Below are 19,873 nucleotides of genomic sequence, written 5' to 3'. Positions count from 1 at the left end.
CATTACGTAGCCCCCGATGCTTACCTCTGGGCGCGCAGACAAGGCGGCACCATTGCACTCGTCATGTCAGGGGGGTCCATGGCAGACTTGGTGTCTATCGCCCTTCTCTCCGTTGGCAATGTAATTGGAGGTTCCCATTTGGCAGCAATCACCGTTGCTCGTGTGGACCTGTTCGTCACGTGAGGAGACCAAACGCAATCGGTATCACGTGATGACCCCCACGCCTCAACGTTTCCTTGTTGAGCATCACGTGATTTTCCCCAATATTTTAAATGCATTCAGAAACACCGAAACGGTGCTTCACAGCTGGTCTTTCTCTTGGACATTGCTACGCTTCGAAATTACCAGGAACTTTTTGGTCACTCGACAACGGTCTGCCTAACGGATTGCTTTCTCTACGCCCTGAACTTGCCTTGAACACCATCAGAACTTTTGGTCACTCGACAACGGTCTGCCTAACGGATTGCTTTCTCTACGCCCTGAACTTGCCTTGAACACCATCGGAACTTTTGGTCACTCGACAACGGCCTGCCTAACGGATTGCTTTCTCTTAACCCCGAACTTGCCTTGATTAGCTCTGGAACTCCTGGTTTACTCGACCACGGCCTGATTAACGGACTTTCTCCACGAACCACGATTTTTTGGAACTTGGGCCTATGGCCTCTCACTAGGCGTTCGCCTGATCAAGCACTTCAAACCCCAGTGCTTACCATCATCATACCAGAGGTTGTGGAAACCTATGCGAACCCGAGCTCAGGTCCAATCACTCTCCTTCCTTTCCGGGTGGGCCCACAGTTCACATACAGTACACATAGGTAAGAACGTTTAGTTTCTATTCCTAGATACCCTGTAAAATTGCATTTCGCCCTGTACTAATCCCTCCTTGCCTTACAGCGCTGAAAGGGTCCTTCCGGCAGTTCCTGACTCCAGACTCGACGAACAACCACACCTGTGGCCTCAAGGATTGCACAGGCAGTGTTCATACAATTGCCTGTGTGGTACTTGGGGACGGAGGTATTCATATCTGCACGACCGGCAACTTTGTAACAATGAAGATGTAAGGTTAAGGAGAAGATCCCCTTATCCAAGGAAGACAACAAATCCAAGAGAAAATCCAAAGATAAACCAGGAGACATGCCAAGGTCCAAACATGCATGGCAATACTGAATCAATAATGGTAAAAGCAACATGCAGACAGATCCAGAGGGAAATCCAAGGCAGTCCAGAAGCAATCTTTGATCCAAAATACCAACCAGGAATAAACCGAACACAAATGCCAGGCATCATTGCAGTTGTAGAGCAACTTCCCACTGAGAACGCGCAAAAAATACAGAGCCCTAGGTAAAATGGCTGCCACATTGTAAGATAGAGGAAATAATAAAACTCCTTCCCTATCCAAGCTGGTCATCACACATACTGTGTTATAAGTGCCTACCAAGGCGTGTCAGTGTTGACATCCCGCCGAGAGCCTGAACAGTCCAGGGGTAAGTCTCCCAGAGGATTCCCGGAGGGCAGCAGGAGACTGTATGGGACCAAAGGTGCTACAAGTGCTGGTGAGTATACCACCTCTAGGGTTTATGGCGTGGACTCCAGGGTGCCATCCTAATCGGTATGAGTCTTGCTGCCTGACAGACCTCCCCTCCACCCCCAAAGATCTCCTTCCCCAGGGGGCTGTCAGGGTGGCGAGCATGAAACCTGGCCACAGCTGATGAAGGGTCCCAGGATCGGTCTTCTGGGCCATACCGCTTCCAATCAATGATGTACTATAAGGTGCCATGATAGATATGCGAGTCTAAGATGTCACAATCTTCTTATTCGTCATGCCCATCCATCTCCAATAAGGGTGTGCTTACGTATTCTCCTCGTGGTAGAATGGCAGTGGCGGAGTAAGGAACAATGGAAAACAGATGACTATGCCCGCTTAGGGACATCAATGTGATAGGCACTTTATAGACCCTGACTAATTGGGGATGGAGCTTGCAGCTCCCCCACAGGCAGAGGGGAGTCGTGGCCAACCAGACCAGGGAGCCGATAGGAAGGGGAGTCGCATCTCTTCTGCGTTCGGCTACATGGACCTTTTAGTTCTCTTTAGCAGCACGAAGACGACAGTGAGCTAATGTATGCATGTACCGTAAATGGACAGTCTGAATGCAGGGGACATTGGGTGACTTACTGTTTACTGAATCCATCCTGATCTGATATCTCACATGCTCGCATGTGTTTGGCCACGAGAAGAGCTCAGTAAGCAGAGAAGGGATGTTGTATTGTATTTTGTATTGCATTCATTTGTTTATATAGCGCTTTACACCAAAACGCTGCACAATTGAACAATAGTCACCAAGAAACCTTTTTCTTTACAGGAGGGGGAGGACGTAGACATCTTCCGGGCTTCCCAGTCCACAATAGGATTGTGAATTACGAGCCATGGCATCCCCAAAAATAATGCAGAATTGTAGGGTATTAAGATTGAATGCCCCAGTTTCAGTGTGACAATTATAACAGGTCTACCATTGGGGGGTCTTGTCACAGTCATTTTAGCAACTCTTAAAATACTTGTGCATTGCTTGTCCTGCTATATAGGACATAGGAAAGGAGCTGGTATTTTTGTTCAAAATCCTGTAATTATTCTAGAGGAGTTTTTCTGGTTCCATATCCTACCGGGTCGACAAGTCTCCTTAATTTTCAATGTGGATAATTTCTTTAAAGAGAGGTTTTGTATTTCGAACGCTGGTGATGAATTTGCCCAAATGTTTAAGATTGTGTTTCCGCCGCCTTCCTTCCTCTCTGCCATACAAATGCTCCAGCTTTGGTACCAGCATGGTTTTTTCATGCTGGCACAAATGCTGGAGATCCCTTTGCGGCCCGCCAGCTTATGCACCAGCATGAAGCAGGCGAACCCCAAAGGGATATATTGTACACGATGCATGACACACAGCGTGTACAATTTCAATTAAACCCTTCAGGGTTTAATTTGAATTTGGAACACTGCTTACCATGCATGCATGGTAAACAGTGTTCGCAAGTGAAATTAAACTCTACCTGATATGCAAGCAAGGAAGCAGCGCTCGCTAGTAAAAGCCAATGCTGCCCGGCATGCAGCATCCCAGGCAACGTTCACTCACTTTGCACTGTAGAATCCAAAAGTGGAGGACAAAAGGTAAGGTGGCGTACATGCCTGTTTACCGCCTTTTTCCATTTACCCCACAGTGCAAATGACCAAAATCTGGCAGCGGGTTCCTACTTACATTAAAGTGTAAACATAACCGTTCCACACAGCCAAATTATACTTTTGAGCAAAATGATCTCCTATCGGTTTTATTAGGTTTGCTTTCTGTGAACGTTTTTGTTAAATAAACAAGACACAATAAAAAAGAATGTATTCATGCTAGAATCCAGACCATGGTAGAAGGACGTAGTCTATTTGATTTTTGATGTTTACATGTTTAAATAAACCCCTGTCTTCCAACTAGATAATGTTTGCTTTCCTGACTGGTAAGAATCTGAAGATTTCATTTGTTGTGCATTTAGATCTTTAGGGTCCACTGGAAACTGGTTTCTGTATTTCCTTTGACTTGAATAGTTACTATGGGAGCAAATGGATTCCCCAGGGTCGTGTGTTGACATCTCTGCACCGCTGCTAACCTTTCTGCTGTATTGTGATATCAAATAATACCAAAAACCTTTGCTTCTCTCAACAGAAAATGGGAACATAACCGTGAACCTGCCAATAAATGCAGCTGGACGGGATTTCCAGAGCGGGAAAGGAAATCCCACAGGAGGTGGGCAAGACCAGTCCAGTGACCAGGTAAAGAAATCCACTGGCTAACAAAAGACTTGCACACTCTATAGAGCAGCTCCTATGCCTCGGTCACTGAAAACTGGCGCTTCTTGAAAGGGAGACTGTGTGAGTACTGGTTCTCAGTGTATAGCACCATCCCACACTCCAACTCATGCACCATCTGCAGGGGAAGAAATTAAGATTGCAAAATCAGGCGCTAAAAGCAGCTCCTGGGTGTCCAGCATTAACCAGTGGCCAGGTGCTACCAATTCTACAAGGAGCTGGTACATAGCGTTCCACAAATCTAACTTCCACTTAAGATGCAAACATGACATTTTTACTTTAATTTATGACCTTGTATGCTTTAAATGTTCTATAGATATGTATTTAAAAAATGTCCCAAATGAGTTGAATTAACTTAGTTGTGTTTGTTCGGCATCATTTGGCTGGGGGACCAAAAATAGCTCCTGGTGTAGCTTTTAGTATCAAGTTAACCAGTCCCTTGTAGGCTAGAAGCAGGAGCAAAATAGCTCCCAGCTCCCCTCAATTTCAAACCCTGATCAGAGCATCCAGAGAAAAAGGGCAGGTTATTTACTGGCAGGGACTGTGCATGCTAGCGCTGGAGGCACGAGCCGGTGTGGTGGAGCAAAGGAGCTCACCAGCAGAGAAGGGAAGCAACATGGCGAGAGCAGGATGTGCCGAGAAGATGCCAGGAGCCGCAAGAGGACTTCTGGGCACTCGGCTGCTCGAATAGGCAGCAGGATCCTTACCGGGACCTAAAGAAAAGGAAACATACAGGAGCAGAGCCGCAGGAGAGGCCGAAGAGAAAACCGAGCAGCCTAGAATGGGAAGCAAGTGGCAGAGTTATGCCGCATACGCGCAAGCAGGACGGAAGACGCTACACAGAGCCAGTGATTCAGCCCAAGCAAGGTGGGGACCCCGGGGCGTTTTGGCAACCGCGCCAATGACAAGTTGAAAGTTATAAAGTTGCAAAGACAGAAACAATAAGAAGATTGTTTGCAAGGGAAAAGGGCAGAGTGAAAACCCAAACCCCAATAACGTATGAGTGCATGGGTGGGGAAAGCAGAAACGAATATTGAAACCGATAGATATACCGAAAGATGGTATATGTGATTTTGGATATAAAGAGGAACTGTAACAAGAAAAGTCCTGGCAAGGGTATATAAGGCAATTGTAAGAATAAGAGGAGAAGTCCTGGCAAGAGAAGTATACCAGGCAGTTGAAAGTACAAGTGAAATCCTGGCAGGAGAGTACACCAGGCAGTTGCGAGTGCATAAGATGTCCTGGCAGGGCAGGATACCAATCAAATTGCAAAACTACCATAAGTGTCAATAAAGGACAGTATTTGTTGAACAAAGAAGGAACTTGTGTTAAAGAAGGATTTAAAAGGCTATATAACTTTTCACCCAACAGGATTGTTGTGGCCCTCGAAAGACACAAAGAACTGTTAGTCCAGTAGATACTGTCTTACCATTGAAGAATCCAGGGGAAGGGAGTCACCCTCTAGAACCAAGCTCTTTTCAGCTTGGAGAACATTTACATTGGAGCTATATTTTATTTCTGTTTATGAATACATGTTGCCAATACTATGTTAAAGACACTCCCCTTCTCACTTTATTATTTTATTTGTAGTGTGAGGGTCAGGAAAGAATCAGCTTCATTCTGAGTCGGCCGCACCAGTAAACGAGTGCTGGTATTCATGGATACCGGCACTTTACTGGACCGGCCGACTCCAGGTTTTTCGGTGGGGCACCCAGGTTACCTCGAGCTAGGTGCTGGAGGTAACCCAGGTACCCTACTGGCAGAAAATACCCTCATTACCGGCAACAGAATTGCTGGTGCCGGTAATGACGACAAATCGTCTCATGGAGTCCTATGGGCTGTACCACCAGGATACCGGCAAACTCAGAATGAGGCTGAATGTTTGGACACAAGGAACACTTTTGATTTCTGACCACCTGACGCAGACAGAGCCTTTGTTTTTGCATTTTTAGGTAGGGAAACTCCTCTTTAGAGCAGGGTCATAGAAGCACTTTACAAACCTGTTTAAGTTAATAAAAGTCTTTAACCAAAAACATGCAAACTTTGTGTCTGGCTTTCATTTCTGACCCCTCACATATGGTGGGAGAAGTGGGATTGAGCTCAGTTGACATAAACTGGGGAACCCTTAGATTTGAGAAACTCAGCAACCGAGCTTCTGATCCATCAATTGCCACAGAACACGTTATTGGATTTGACATGTGCAGTAGCAGGGGAGCATTGATCCAACCTGGGGACCGAGTGTTAATACCTACAGACTTAGTCCTCATTCCCCCACCCGTAATTTACATTAGACTTTCCTCTAAACCAGGTCTACCCTGGTGAGATGGCCTGGACGTCTTGGCAGCCATCATAGGCCCTGACTTTAGAGGTGACATCAAAATGTGGCAGGTAGTAGCATGACACTGTGATACATAATGCGAGTGAAGAATTATTTTTGTGTCTGCCTCCTCATGTGTGCTTTCAATGTCTCCAACATTGTTTCCATCTGATGACCTGGTTTAATATTTCCAACTGGCTACCATGCACATATGACAGTTTGTGCAGTGCTTGCAATTCTGCCATTCCGTCAAGGACAGCTTCTGAATATGTTTGCTCTGGTACAGATGATCTTTCCTCAGTAACAATTTAAGCAACCTCTGTCATGTTGTTAGAAGCCTGTGTATGTTGTTCCTCTTCCAGTATCAAAACAAAAGAGTTGATGGCTGGAAGGTTTAGAATAAATCTTGACCTCTGGCATTGCTCTGGGCAACTCTCCAGACCATCGTTCTTCGCCTGCCAAGCCATTACTAAAGGGGAAAGACCATATGCAAATCAGGCTTGGTCCCACCCCCAAAGGGGTAGTCCAGCCCGAACTGCTAGCTCACATCCCTTTTGCACGAGACCCCAAGCATCCCCAGACATGTTTCAGCCTTGTTGGGCGTCATCAGTGAGGAGTAGCTTGCGTCTCTAGGCCCAGCAGGCACGGGACCCACGTCTGGGCATACACTTCCCACTCGGGGTGACAATAGCCAAACAAAAGAGTTGATGGCTGGAAGGTTTAGAATAAATCTTGACCTCTGGCATTGCTCTGGGCAACCCTCCAGACCATCGTTCTTCGCCTGCCAAGCCATTACTAAAGGGGAAAGACCATATGCAAATCAGGCTTGGTCCCACCCCCAAAGGGGTAGTCCAGCCCGAACTGCTAGCTCACATCCCTTTTGCACGAGACCCCAAGCATCCCCAGACATGTTTCAGCCTTGTTGGGCGTCATCAGTGAGGAGTAGCTTGGGTCTCTAGGCCCAGCAGGCAAGGGACCCACGTCTGGGCATACCCTTCCCACTTGGGGTGACAATAGCAAAACAAAAGAGTTGATGGCTGGAAGGTTTAGAATACATCTTGACCTCTGGCATTACTCTGGGCAACCCTCCAGACCATCGTTCTTCGCCTGCCAAGCCATTACTAAAGGCTTGGCAGTCCCCCATCAAGTGTCTAATGAGTGCAGGAAGGGGACTGTAGGGTTACAGATACAGACCACAAGTGCAATGGGTGCCATGAGGCAGGAGATGGTTCTGCTAATAAAAATATCATACCATATCAATATTAATTATATGAATATATATTAATTATACAAATAATGATGTCTGCGCTTTTATCACTCACACTTGCTACCTTGTTGGCTGCACTACTTGTTGTTGATCCCATACCATGCACTTACCCATCCCCCCAGCACTTTTCCCCTCCCCTCTCCCCTGAACTTGCGCAATCTCAATGCCACTAGGCCTAGTAAGGCTAGTAAGATTGTTGTTTTGCCCCCCCCTACGTCTACCCTCCCTTGCCTCGTCACGCCTTGAAACACTTGTGCATAGGTGCGTTATAAAGGCCCCATCATATCATAGCCTTACCAGCACCAGTGACCTTACCAGCACCAGTGACCTTACCAGCACCGGTGACCTTACCAGCACCAGTGACCTTACCAGCACCGGTGACCATACCAGCACCGGTGACCATACCAGCACCGGTGAGACTAAAAAGAATTGTGCTGGTGTCTGTTTCTTTTGAGTAATATTAACCATACCACCTGTTTTAAGGTTCCAGAGCTACATCTGAACCTAAAGCACAAAAGGGTACTTTTGTCTTGCTAACTACCCAATTGCCTTTCTGAAGCTCACTGCACAAGTTACAAACTCTTCAAGTGATCTTAGGTGCAAATCCCAGTTTGCCCTTCAGACGGATCTGATAAATAAAGGCATTGCGTCCACCGTATGGATGTACTGAAGAGCAACTCTGAGTGTTGGTTCCTCTTGAGATTCTTTAGCCTCAAATGCTTCCATTTTGGCATCGCATTCAGAGTTGTCAGAACTCTCACAACATAATTATGGACTGATTTTTTTCTTGGGAATCATCCACTTGTAAGCTTTGAAGTAACTTCTTAAGCTCAGGTTCCATCCTTTCCTTGGTTTCAAAAATGCTCTTTGTAGAATTCATCGAGGATGCATTTGCAAAGTGCAAGCCTTAGGGACTTGTGCTTCAGATGCTCTCCTTACGTACCTCTTTGATAGAAACTTTGACACAACTTTTGCATCATAAAGTACAGTTAAGGTGGCCTCAATGCCTCTAGCATCTGAGAAAGAACCAATAGCTTGAAGCATCGCCATTATTATATGTAGCTCCCCTGGTCTAAGCATCCAGCTCTTTGACACATCTTTTTTAGCCTATAGCTAATTTTAAAACAGACTTGTAAATGCCAAGATCCAATGGTACAACTGTTTTGATTCTGGGGCGACAGCAGATGTTATTTTCTACAACCTCTTCATGAACGTGAGCTGTGTGTGTGTGTGTGTTGGGCGGCATCTATGAGTGGGAGAACACAGACTCTAGTTTCTTGAGTTGGAGGATCACCTATAATGGAATTGTAAACTGAACAAGTCCGAACTGTAGTGAGTGGTTCTGACTCTGTCTCACATTCATCAATATCGGTTTCTTCAGTGAGATTACATTGTGTATCCAGCAACTCTTCATCGAAACATTGTGAAAATCACTCAACGACAAGACTTCTGCCATCATCAAAGTAGGTCCTCAAGCCTGTTGGAATCTAAAATAACCTTATTCCTCTCTGTATAATCATGGATTTAGCTGCTTACAGGATTCTGCGGTCTACACCCTTTGGGAATGTTGCAAGACATGACTTCCGAGATATGGTCTTGATATTTCAATTGGGCTTAGGCCATCTGACTCCTCCTTCTCCTGATAGACCACCATAACGGTACCATGCAAAGTTCCTGTACCATGCAGAGGATCCTTGAGGAAGTCAATGTTGCTTGCAGTACAATAGACAAATCTGCCTCCGACCAACTCTGAGGGAACGTAAGAACATCCATGCATTTTATTACATCTGTGTCTCAAACCAAAGGACTCTGGCGTAATCTATAGACACTCCCATGCTATCCAGAAATGGAATGATGAATTTGCTGTGGGTAGCTGTGTGCATTATGAGCCCAACTGCCACTTGCAAGGGCATTTTGCGGGTATGCCGTGTGGTAGAAGTGCTTGCTTAGGGAGCTTGTCGTGGTGATAGCATTTCATATATAAACATCTGTGATCATTTATGAGCCCTGTTCCTTACAGTGGTATCCCGCTTTTCTGAATTACTTTTCATATCCATCTGTCCTTGACAGCACCACTTGTAAAAAAGAACAACTTTCTTTGGAATAACATCTTCGAAGTTCACTTCTTCAAAACTTCCAGTGAATTTCCATTTTTCACATGTTAGTACGGCTCTCTGTAAAATCGTAGCTGCTATAAGAAGGGTTTTCATATTTTTCTCAATATCCTCAAATTCTTCTTCTGCATGAGAGCACATCTTCTGTTACTTTCAATGAGACTCGTGTGGCTCATTTACCCTTTTGGGATTACTAACAATAATGCCAGTACATTCAAGCTCTTCTATGAAACTTTTGATTTGGTTTCTTGTTTTCATTTGCCCTTCTAAACTATTGTTAGATGCAATTTTCCTGTAAAGCTTTCCAATTTCCCCTATTGTTTTTATGTTGCCTTCAAGGAGAACATCAATGATTGAAGGTACACATTCTACATTTGTTGCTTTGTAAGACAGTGCATCTGGCTGCATCTTTCTGCTTAGTGCAGGCTTGCATCATAAGACATTCACTACGTGTGTGTGTTCCGACATAGCTTTTGATTTGCATTTTCCCTTGCGTGAGGGTCTCCAGGATCTGTACAATCACTGAGACAAAACTTCAATGTGTCATTGTTAGACAGTTCTACTGTTCTCTTCAAACTTCATGCATGTTGAATCTTTGGCTATCAAATATAATTGATTTCTTCTTTTTATTGCAAAAGAAGCATGTATTCCTGTCGTACATAGGTATTTTTGATCTTGTAGTGTAGCTTCATTCTACTTCTTCATGGCTGGAGATGGATGGCTTTGGCTCACATGACTGCCCTCCATACAATCTTTTGCTTCGATCCAGGTTTGCTTTATGAGTACATTGCTTGTAGCATTCCGAATGCCATGATGCTTTTTCATTTTTCAGTTCTTCAGGTGTTAAGTTGCCTAATCATAGACTTATGTTCAAGTGTTGGTTATTGTTCCACTCGACTCTTCTTAATTTCTTAATTCACTCTAAAACCTTTTCATAACATTTTGAATTAACCAGGGGAGATGTCTGTCTTTATTGACATAAGATACACAAGGAAAAGTCAGTTATGGATGTTATGTGGATGTTCTACTCTGAAAAGACTTTCGATATCTGGAGGTATCGACATTTTGAACAAAATAATTTTACTGGATGATAGAATCAAATTTCAGATGTCACCTGCTCTTAAATAATGTTCATGTGTTCTTGCCAATTACCAGAACTTGAAACAAAATAGAAGAAAAAAGATGTTAGAAATCATGAAAAACGAACTGCGAACAGAAACTTCTAAACATTAAGAAATATCAAATTCTTTTAAGGACCTTCTTGATTGAGATTTTATGGTGCACAAGAGAGGTCCTTATCTATTTATTTTGACATTTGTATAGTGCACCGAACCCAGAGGCATCTGAGCACTTTAAGCTTATGAGATTGGTTACAACAATTGCAAAGTGCAGTAATGTCCAAGTGCACACACTGGAAATCCTGACCTCATGTTATCCTGACCTCATGTTTCAAGGCGGCTACATCAAAGCATGCAGATGCAAGTGGTAATGTCCAGGTACACGAACTGGAAAGCCTGACTTCCTATTGCAAGGCGGCTACATCAAAGCATGCAGATACAAGTGGTAATGTCCCGGTACACGAACTGGAAAGCCAGACCTCCTATTGCAAGGCGGCTACATCAAAGCATGCAGATACAAGTGGTAATGTCCAGGTACACGAACTGGAAAGCCAGACCTCCTATTGCAAGGCGGCTACATCAAAGCATGCAGATACAAGTGGTAATGTCCCGGTACAAGAACTGGAAAGCTTGACCTCCTATTGCAAGGCGGCTACATCAAAGCATGCAGATACAAGTGGTAATGTCCCGGTACACGAACTGGAAAGCCTGACTTCCTATTGCAAGGCGGCTACATCAAAGCATGCAGATACAAGTGGTAATGTCCCGGTACAAGAACTGGAAAGCTTGACCTCCTATTGCAAGGCAGCTACATCAAAGCATGCAGATACAAGTGGTAATGTCCCGGTACACGAACTGGAAAGCTTGACCTCCTATTGCAAGGCGGCTACATCAAAGCATGCAGATACAAGTGGTAATGTCCAGGTACACGAACTGGAAAGCCTGACCTCCTATTGCAAGGCGGCTACATAAAAGCATGCAGATACAAGTGGTAATGTCCAGGTACACGAACTGGAAAGCTTCACCTCCTATTGCAAGGCGGCTACATCAAAGCATGCAGATACAAGTGGTAATGTCCAGGTACACGAACTGGAAAGCCAGACCTCCTATTGCAAGGCGGCTACATCAAAGCATGCAGATACAAGTGGTAATGTCCAGGTACACGAACTGGAAAGCTTCACCTCCTATTGCAAGGCGGCTACATCAAAGCATGCAGATACAAGTGGTAATGTCCCGGTACAAGAACTGGAAAGCTTCACCTCCTATTGCAAGGCGGCTACATCAAAGCATGCAGATACAAGTGGTAATGTCCAGGTACACGAACTGGAAAGCCTGGCCTCCTATTGCAAGGCGGCTACATCAAAGCATGCAGATACAAGTGGTAATGTCCAGGTACACGAACTGGAAAGCCAGACCTCCTATTGCAAGGCGGCTACATCAAAGCATGCAGATACAAGTGGTAATGTCCCGGTACAAGAACTGGAAAGCTTGACCTCCTATTGCAAGGCGGCTACATCAAAGCATGCAGATACAAGTGGTAATGTCCCGGTACACAAACTGGAAAGCCTGACCTCCTATTGCAAGGCGGCTACATGAAAGCATTCAGATACAAGTGGTAATGTCCCGGTACACGAACTGGAAAGCTTGACCTCCTATTGCAAGGCAGCTACATCAAAGCATGCAGATACAAGTGGTAATGTCCCGGTACACAAACTGGAAAGCTTGACCTCCTATTGCAAGGCGGCTACATCAAAGCATGCAGATACAAGTGGTAATGTCCAGGTACACGAACTGGAAAGCCTGACCTCCTTTTGCAAGGCGGCTACATCAAAGCATGCAGATACAAGTGGTAATGTCCCGGTACAAGAACTGGAAAGCTTGACCTCCTATTGCAAGGCGGCTACATCAAAGCATGCAGATACAAGTGGTAATGTCCCGGTACACAAACTGGAAAGCCTGACCTCCTATTGCAAGGCGGCTACATCAAAGCATGCAGATACAAGTGGTAATGTCCCGGTACACAAACTGGAAAGCTTGACCTCCTATTGCAAGGCGGCTACATCAAAGCATGCAGATACAAGTGGTAATGTCCCGGTACAAGAACTGGAAAGCTTGACCTCCTTTTGCAAGGCGGCTACATCAAAGCATGCAGATACAAGTGGTAATATCCCGGTACACAAACTGGAAAGCCTGACCTCCTATTGCAAGGCGGCTACATCAAAGCATGCAGATACAAGTGGTAATGTCCCGGTACACAAACTGGAAATCCTGACCTCCTATTGCAAAGCGGCTACATCAAAGCATTCAGATACAAGTGGTAATGTCCCGGTACACGAACTGGAAAGCTTGACCTCCTATTGCAAGGCAGCTACATCAAAGCATGCAGATACAAGTGGTAATGTCCCGGTACACGAACTGGAAAGCTTGACCTCCTATTGCAAGGCGGCTACATCAAAGCATGCAGATACAAGTGGTAATGTCCAGGTACACGAACTGGAAAGCCTGACCTCCTATTGCAAGGCGGCTACATCAAAGCATGCAGATACAAGTGGTAATGTCCCGGTACACGAACTGGAAAGCCAGACCTCCTATTGCAAGGCGGCTACATCAAAGCATGCAGATACAAGTGGTAATGTCCAGGTACACGAACTGGAAAGCCAGACCTCCTATTGCAAGGCGGCTACATCAAAGCATGCAGATACAAGTGGTAATGTCCCGGTACAAGAACTGGAAAGCTTGACCTCCTATTGCAAGGCGGCTACATCAAAGCATGCAGATACAAGTGGTAATGTCCCGGTACACGAACTGGAAAGCCTGACTTCCTATTGCAAGGCGGCTACATCAAAGCATGCAGATACAAGTGGTAATGTCCCGGTACAAGAACTGGAAAGCTTGACCTCCTATTGCAAGGCAGCTACATCAAAGCATGCAGATACAAGTGGTAATGTCCCGGTACACGAACTGGAAAGCTTGACCTCCTATTGCAAGGCGGCTACATCAAAGCATGCAGATACAAGTGGTAATGTCCAGGTACACGAACTGGAAAGCCTGACCTCCTATTGTAAGGCGGCTACATCAAAGCATGCAGATACAAGTGGTAATGTCCCGGTACAAGAACTGGAAAGCTTGACCTCCTATTGCAAGGCGGCTACATCAAAGCATGCAGATACAAGTGGTAATGTCCAGGTACACGAACTGGAAAGCTTCACCTCCTATTGCAAGGCGGCTACATCAAAGCATGCAGATACAAGTGGTAATGTCCAGGTACACGAACTGGAAAGCCAGACCTCCTATTGCAAGGCGGCTACATCAAAGCATGCAGATACAAGTGGTAATGTCCAGGTACACGAACTGGAAAGCTTGACCTCCTATTGCAAGGCGGCTACATCAAAGCATGCAGATACAAGTGGTAATGTCCCGGTACAAGAACTGGAAAGCTTGACCTCCTATTGCAAGGCGGCTACATCAAAGCATGCAGATACAAGTGGTAATGTCCAGGTACACGAACTGGAAAGCCTGGCCTCCTATTGCAAGGCGGCTACATCAAAGCATGCAGATACAAGTGGTAATGTCCAGGTACACGAACTGGAAAGCCAGACCTCCTATTGCAAGGCGGCTACATCAAAGCATGCAGATACAAGTGGTAATGTCCCGGTACAAGAACTGGAAAGCTTGACCTCCTATTGTAAGGCGGCTACATCAAAGCATGCAGATACAAGTGGTAATGTCCCGGTACACGAACTGGAAAGCCTGACCTCCTATTGCAAGGCGGCTACATGAAAGCATTCAGATACAAGTGGTAATGTCCCGGTACAGGAACTGGAAAGCTTGACCTCCTATTGCAAGGCAGCTACATCAAAGCATGCAGATACAAGTGGTAATGTCCCGGTACACGAACTGGAAAGCTTGACCTCCTATTGCAAGGCGGCTACATCAAAGCATGCAGATACAAGTGGTAATGTCCAGGTACACGAACTGGAAAGCCTGACCTCCTATTGCAAGGCGGCTACATCAAAGCAGGCAGATACAAGTGGTAATGTCCCGGTACAAGAACTGGAAAGCTTGACCTCCTATTGCAAGGCGGCTACATCAAAGCATGCAGATACAAGTGGTAATGTCCCGGTACACAAACTGGAAAGCCTGACCTCCTATTGCAAGGCGGCTACATCAAAGCATGCAGATACAAGTGGTAATGTCCCGGTACACAAACTGGAAAGCTTGACCTCCTATTGCAAGGCGGCTACATCAAAGCATGCAGATACAAGTGGTAATGTCCCGGTACAAGAACTGGAAAGCTTGACCTCCTTTTGCAAGGCGGCTACATCAAAGCATGCAGATACAAGTGGTAATATCCCGGTACACAAACTGGAAAGCCTGACCTCCTATTGCAAGGCGGCTACATCAAAGCATGCAGATACAAGTGGTAATGTCCCGGTACACGAACTGGAAATCCTGACCTCCTATTGCAAGGCGGCTACATCAAAGCATTCAGATACAAGTGGTAATGTCCCGGTACACGAACTGGAAAGCTTGACCTCCTATTGCAAGGCAGCTACATCAAAGCATGCAGATACAAGTGGTAATGTCCCGGTACACGAACTGGAAAGCTTGACCTCCTATTGCAAGGCGGCTACATCAAAGCATGCAGATACAAGTGGTAATGTCCAGGTACACGAACTGGAAAGCCTGACCTCCTATTGCAAGGCGGCTACATCAAAGCATGCAGATACAAGTGGTAATGTCCAGGTACACGAACTGGAAAGCCTGACCTCCTATTGCAAGGCGGCTACATCAAAGCATGCAGATACAAGTGGTAATGTCCAGGTACACGAACTGGAAAGCTTCACCTCCTATTGCAAGGCGGCTACATCAAAGCATGCAGATACAAGTGGTAATTTCCCGGTACTCAAACTGGAAAGCCTGACCTCCTATTGCAAGGCGGCTACATCAAAGCATGCAGATACAAGTGGTAATGTCCAGGTACACGAACTGGAAAGCCTGACCTCCTATTGCAAGGCGGCTACATCAAAGCATGCAGACACAAGTGGTAATGTCCAGGTACACGAACTGGAAAGCTTAACCTCCTATTGCAAGGCGGCTACATCAAAGCATGCAGATACAAGTGGTAATGTCCTGGTACTCGAACTGGAAAGCTTGACCTTCTATTGCAAGGCGGCTACATCAAAGCATGCAGATACAAGTGGTAATGTCCCGGTACTCGAACTGGAAAGCCTGACCTCCTATTGCAAGGCGGCTACATCAAAGCATGCAGATACAAGTGGTAATGTCCCGGTACAAGAACTGGAAAGCTTGACCTCCTATTGCAAGGCGGCTACATCAAAGCATGCAGATACAAGTGGTAATGTCCCGGTACACAAACTGGAAAGCTTGACCTCCTATTGCAAGGCGGCTACATCAAAGCATGCAGATACAAGTGGTAATGTCCCGGTACAAGAACTGGAAAGCTTGACCTCCTATTGCAAGGCGGCTACATCAAAGCATGCAGATACAAGTGGTAATGTCCCGGTACAAGAACTGGAAAGCTTGACCTCCTATTGCAAGCCGGCTACATCAAAGCATGCAGATACAAGTGGTAATGTCCCGGTACACAAACTGGAAAGCTTGACCTCCTATTGCAAGGCGGCTACATCAAAGCATGCAGATACAAGTGGTAATGTCCCGGTACAAGAACTGGAAAGCTTGACCTCCTATTGCAAGGCGGCTACATCAAAGCATGCAGATACAAGTGGTAATGTCCCGGTACTCGAACTGGAAAGCCTGACCTCCTATTGCAAGGCGGCTACATCAAAGCATGCAGATACAAGTGGTAATGTCCCGGTACTCGAACTGGAAAGCTTGACCTCCTATTGCAAGGCAGCTACATCAAAGCATGCAGATACAAGTGGTAATGTCCCGGTACACGAACTGGAAAGCCTGACCTCCTATTGCAAGGCGGCTACATCAAAGCATGCAGATACAAGTGGTAATGTCCCGGTACTCAAACTGGAAAGCCTGACCTCCTATTGCAAGGCGGCTACATCAAAGCATGCAGATACAAGTGGTAATGTCCCGGTACAAGAACTGGAAAGCCTGACCTCCTATTGCAAGGCGGCTACATCAAAGCATGCAGATACAAGTGGTAATGTCCCGGTACTCGAACTGGAAAGCCTGACCTCCTATTGCAAGGCGGCTACATCAAAGCATGCAGATACAAGTGGTAATGTCCCGGTACACGAACTGGAAAGCCTGACCTCCTATTGCAAGGCGGCTACATCAAAGCATGCAGATACAAGTGGTAATGTCCCGGTACTCGAACTGGAAAGCCTGACCTCCTATTGCAAGGCGGCTACATCAAAGCATGCAGATACAAGTTTTAATGTCCCGGTACTCGAACTGGAAAGCCTGACCTCCTATTGCAAGGCGGCTACATCAAAGCATGCAGATACAAGTGGTAATGTCCCGGTACTCGAACTGGAAAGCCTGACCTCCTATTGCAAGGCGGCTACATCAAAGCATGCAGATACAAGTTTTAATGTCCCGGTACTCGAACTGGAAAGCCTGACCTCCTATTGCAAGGCGGCTACATCAAAGCATGCAGATACAAGTGGTAATGTCCCGGTACTCGAACTGGAAAGCCTGACCTCCTATTGCAAGGCGGCTACATCAAAGCATGCAGATACAAGTTTTAATGTCCCGGTACTCGAACTGGAAAGCCTGACCTCCTATTGCAAGGCGGCTACATCAAAGCATGCAGATACAAGTGGTAATGTCCCGGTACTCGAACTGGAAAGCCTGACCTCCTATTGCAAGGCGGCTACATCAAAGCATGCAGATACAAGTGGTAATGTCCAGGTACACGAACTGGAAAGCCTGACCTCCTATTGCAAGGCGGCTACATCAAAGCATGCAGATACAAGTGGTAATGTCCCGGTATACGAACTGGAAAGCCAGACCTCCTATTGCAAGGCGGCTACATCAAAGCATGCAGATACAAGTGGTAATGTCCCGGTACACGAACTGGAAAGCCTGACCTCCTATTGCAAGGCGGCTACATCAAAGCATGCAGATACAAGTGGTAATGTCCCGGTACACGAACTGGAAAGCTTGACCTCCTATTGCAAGGCGGCTACATCAAAGCATGCAGATACAAGTGGTAATGTCTTGACCGTAAAAAACATTTATTTATTTAATTACATTGGGTTTAATCAAACCTTGGCTATATAACAATTACAAAATGTAACAATCAATAAAAGAATGTCATCAGTCTAGATCATCCCTAAAATTCATATAATATTCTCCTAAATCAGTTAAAGAAATTACAAACTTCATTTGATTCTAGATTCTCCACACCAAACAATGAACTTAAAAAAAAGGTTTTAAAAACCTGAATGCAGCAATCTTCTAAGATTGTGTCTCATAAAATTCCAGTCTCCACAATAGCCAAATCTCTAACAAATTTCCCAAAAATTGGATCTGTAAATGTAAAAGTGTAGGACACACCAATAGCACAAGATATAGCGCCCCCTGGTGGACAGATCATTACAGTAGCTACAACGTGCTAATTCCAATAGAAAGCCCCCTCTAATAACATATTATCTCCTGTGTCCGAAGAACCTTAAAACAAAACCTCATTAAGCCATCTCTCCACCGTCGATCTGGAAACCTTTCAAATCAGGCTCCAATACACCTATCCCCTCATGACACAATCACAAATTACCATGGAGAGGTGACTTCATGAGGGACTTTAGAGTATCGATCCAATCAAACAATTGAACAGCAGTTTTGACTTTACCTGGATTTGCAATAGGAATTTCAGGAGTAGTATCCATCTGAGTCAGTAACCCCAAACAATAGCCTCTAAAATCATCCAATGTTGTTTTCGTACCCTTCAATCCAACATTACCCATCTTGGCATATAATGTATGCATAGGGGAGGCTAGAAATGTATGAAATATGGTTAGTTTCCATTAATACGGCTTCTCTAAGATTGTAAGCCCAGCTCATGCCGTATTGCCACAATCTGAACACTTTAAGGCAAATAGTGCAGAACGCTTCTCCACAGAATTTCTTCATAGTAATCCATTTCTGCAATAATGCAGACTGAGTATCTTTAGAGCATGAAGCAACTTTGGTATAGCCTTACTTACATAATTGAACACTGGAATCATTGAAAATCTGCCATATTGGGTATTGACCTTGGCCATTTGGGCACGCAACATCCAAGCTTTTTTCAAAAGGATGTCCTTGTGATAGGTATCCTTTGGACTAGCTGTCACATCGAAACCCAAAACATTTGATAGGATCACTCTGAAAGGAGTTGTAGATCAAATGATTCATAAATTGTAGCAGCAGGCATCTTGGATTAAAGACATCACACAGACCCTTTGCTGCAAATTAGACAACACACCTTGTAATACATGATTATGTGCTTCATTTGCAATGCATCCCCGGTATTCATAACTTCCATTTATTCAAAATCCCATGAATTATAAAAGGGAATTGAGTGAACAGGGTGTGTGGGAGTCCAGAGGGAGAGGCAGGGCAGATCAGGAATGATTTATATGTTAAAGAACATAGAGGAATGGAGAGTGGCGGAGGTGAATTGGGAGGCAAGTAGATGGGTTGGAGAGAGCAGAATGGAGAAAGGAAGAGAGGAAAAATAGGAGGAGGTGGATCCTCGAAAGTAGGGGCATTTGGAGGCGAGGAGGCTGAAGAAAGAGCAGATGGTGGTGTCTGTGTAAGAACTAACAGCTAAAGATCGGGAGGTAGAGGCGTACCAAGCGGTGCACAGAAGTTAGAGAATGAAGAAAGATACCAGATGAAGGAAAGCAAAAAGGCTAGCGGTAGGGAGACATAGGTGGACAAGAGCACCACGAGTAGGGGAAAAGGAATAACCAAGGAGTGCTTACTTGGAGGAGGAAAACTCCCACAGACATCAAACTCCTGTTGGGTCAGAGTGTGGAAGGAATGAGGATGGGGTGAACCATTAAAAGAAGAGAGGATCAGAAAGAGTAACTCTAGGAAGTGTCCCAGCACGACAAGGAGGCAGTGCAGGGCGGGGTATTGGGGAACAGAACTAGGTTCCCTGGATAATCAAGGGAAGGGCAATGCCATTCTCATGCCGTAACCCAGCTTTATTGCCCTAGTCCTTGTGGGGAATACTTTCAGGCCTGGCCTGGAGGCGAGCTTTCCTCCTGCTAGTTCCGCCTCAAACAC

At 45.5% G+C, this 19,873-nt stretch overlaps 1 protein-coding gene across 1 annotated transcript in view; it reads left to right on the top strand.

The window, feature by feature from the left end:
• The window catches only part of LOC138580070 (uncharacterized), a 253,223-nt gene that overhangs the window by 155,930 nt on the left and 77,420 nt on the right, over positions 1-19,873 (top strand). The window contains exon 3 of the mRNA XM_069650321.1: positions 3,699-3,805. Coding sequence (XP_069506422.1) covers positions 3,699-3,805 — 107 coding nt within the window. The remainder of the gene's footprint in view (positions 1-3,698; positions 3,806-19,873) is intronic.

Source organism: Ambystoma mexicanum, chromosome 3p (genome assembly GCF_040938575.1).
Source record: "Ambystoma mexicanum isolate Mex_15411 chromosome 3p, UKY_AmexF1_1, whole genome shotgun sequence".
Lineage (NCBI taxonomy): Eukaryota > Metazoa > Chordata > Amphibia > Caudata > Ambystomatidae > Ambystoma > Ambystoma mexicanum.
Note: the sequence above shows the minus strand (reverse complement) of the source record. Positions and strands in the feature narration are given on the sequence as shown.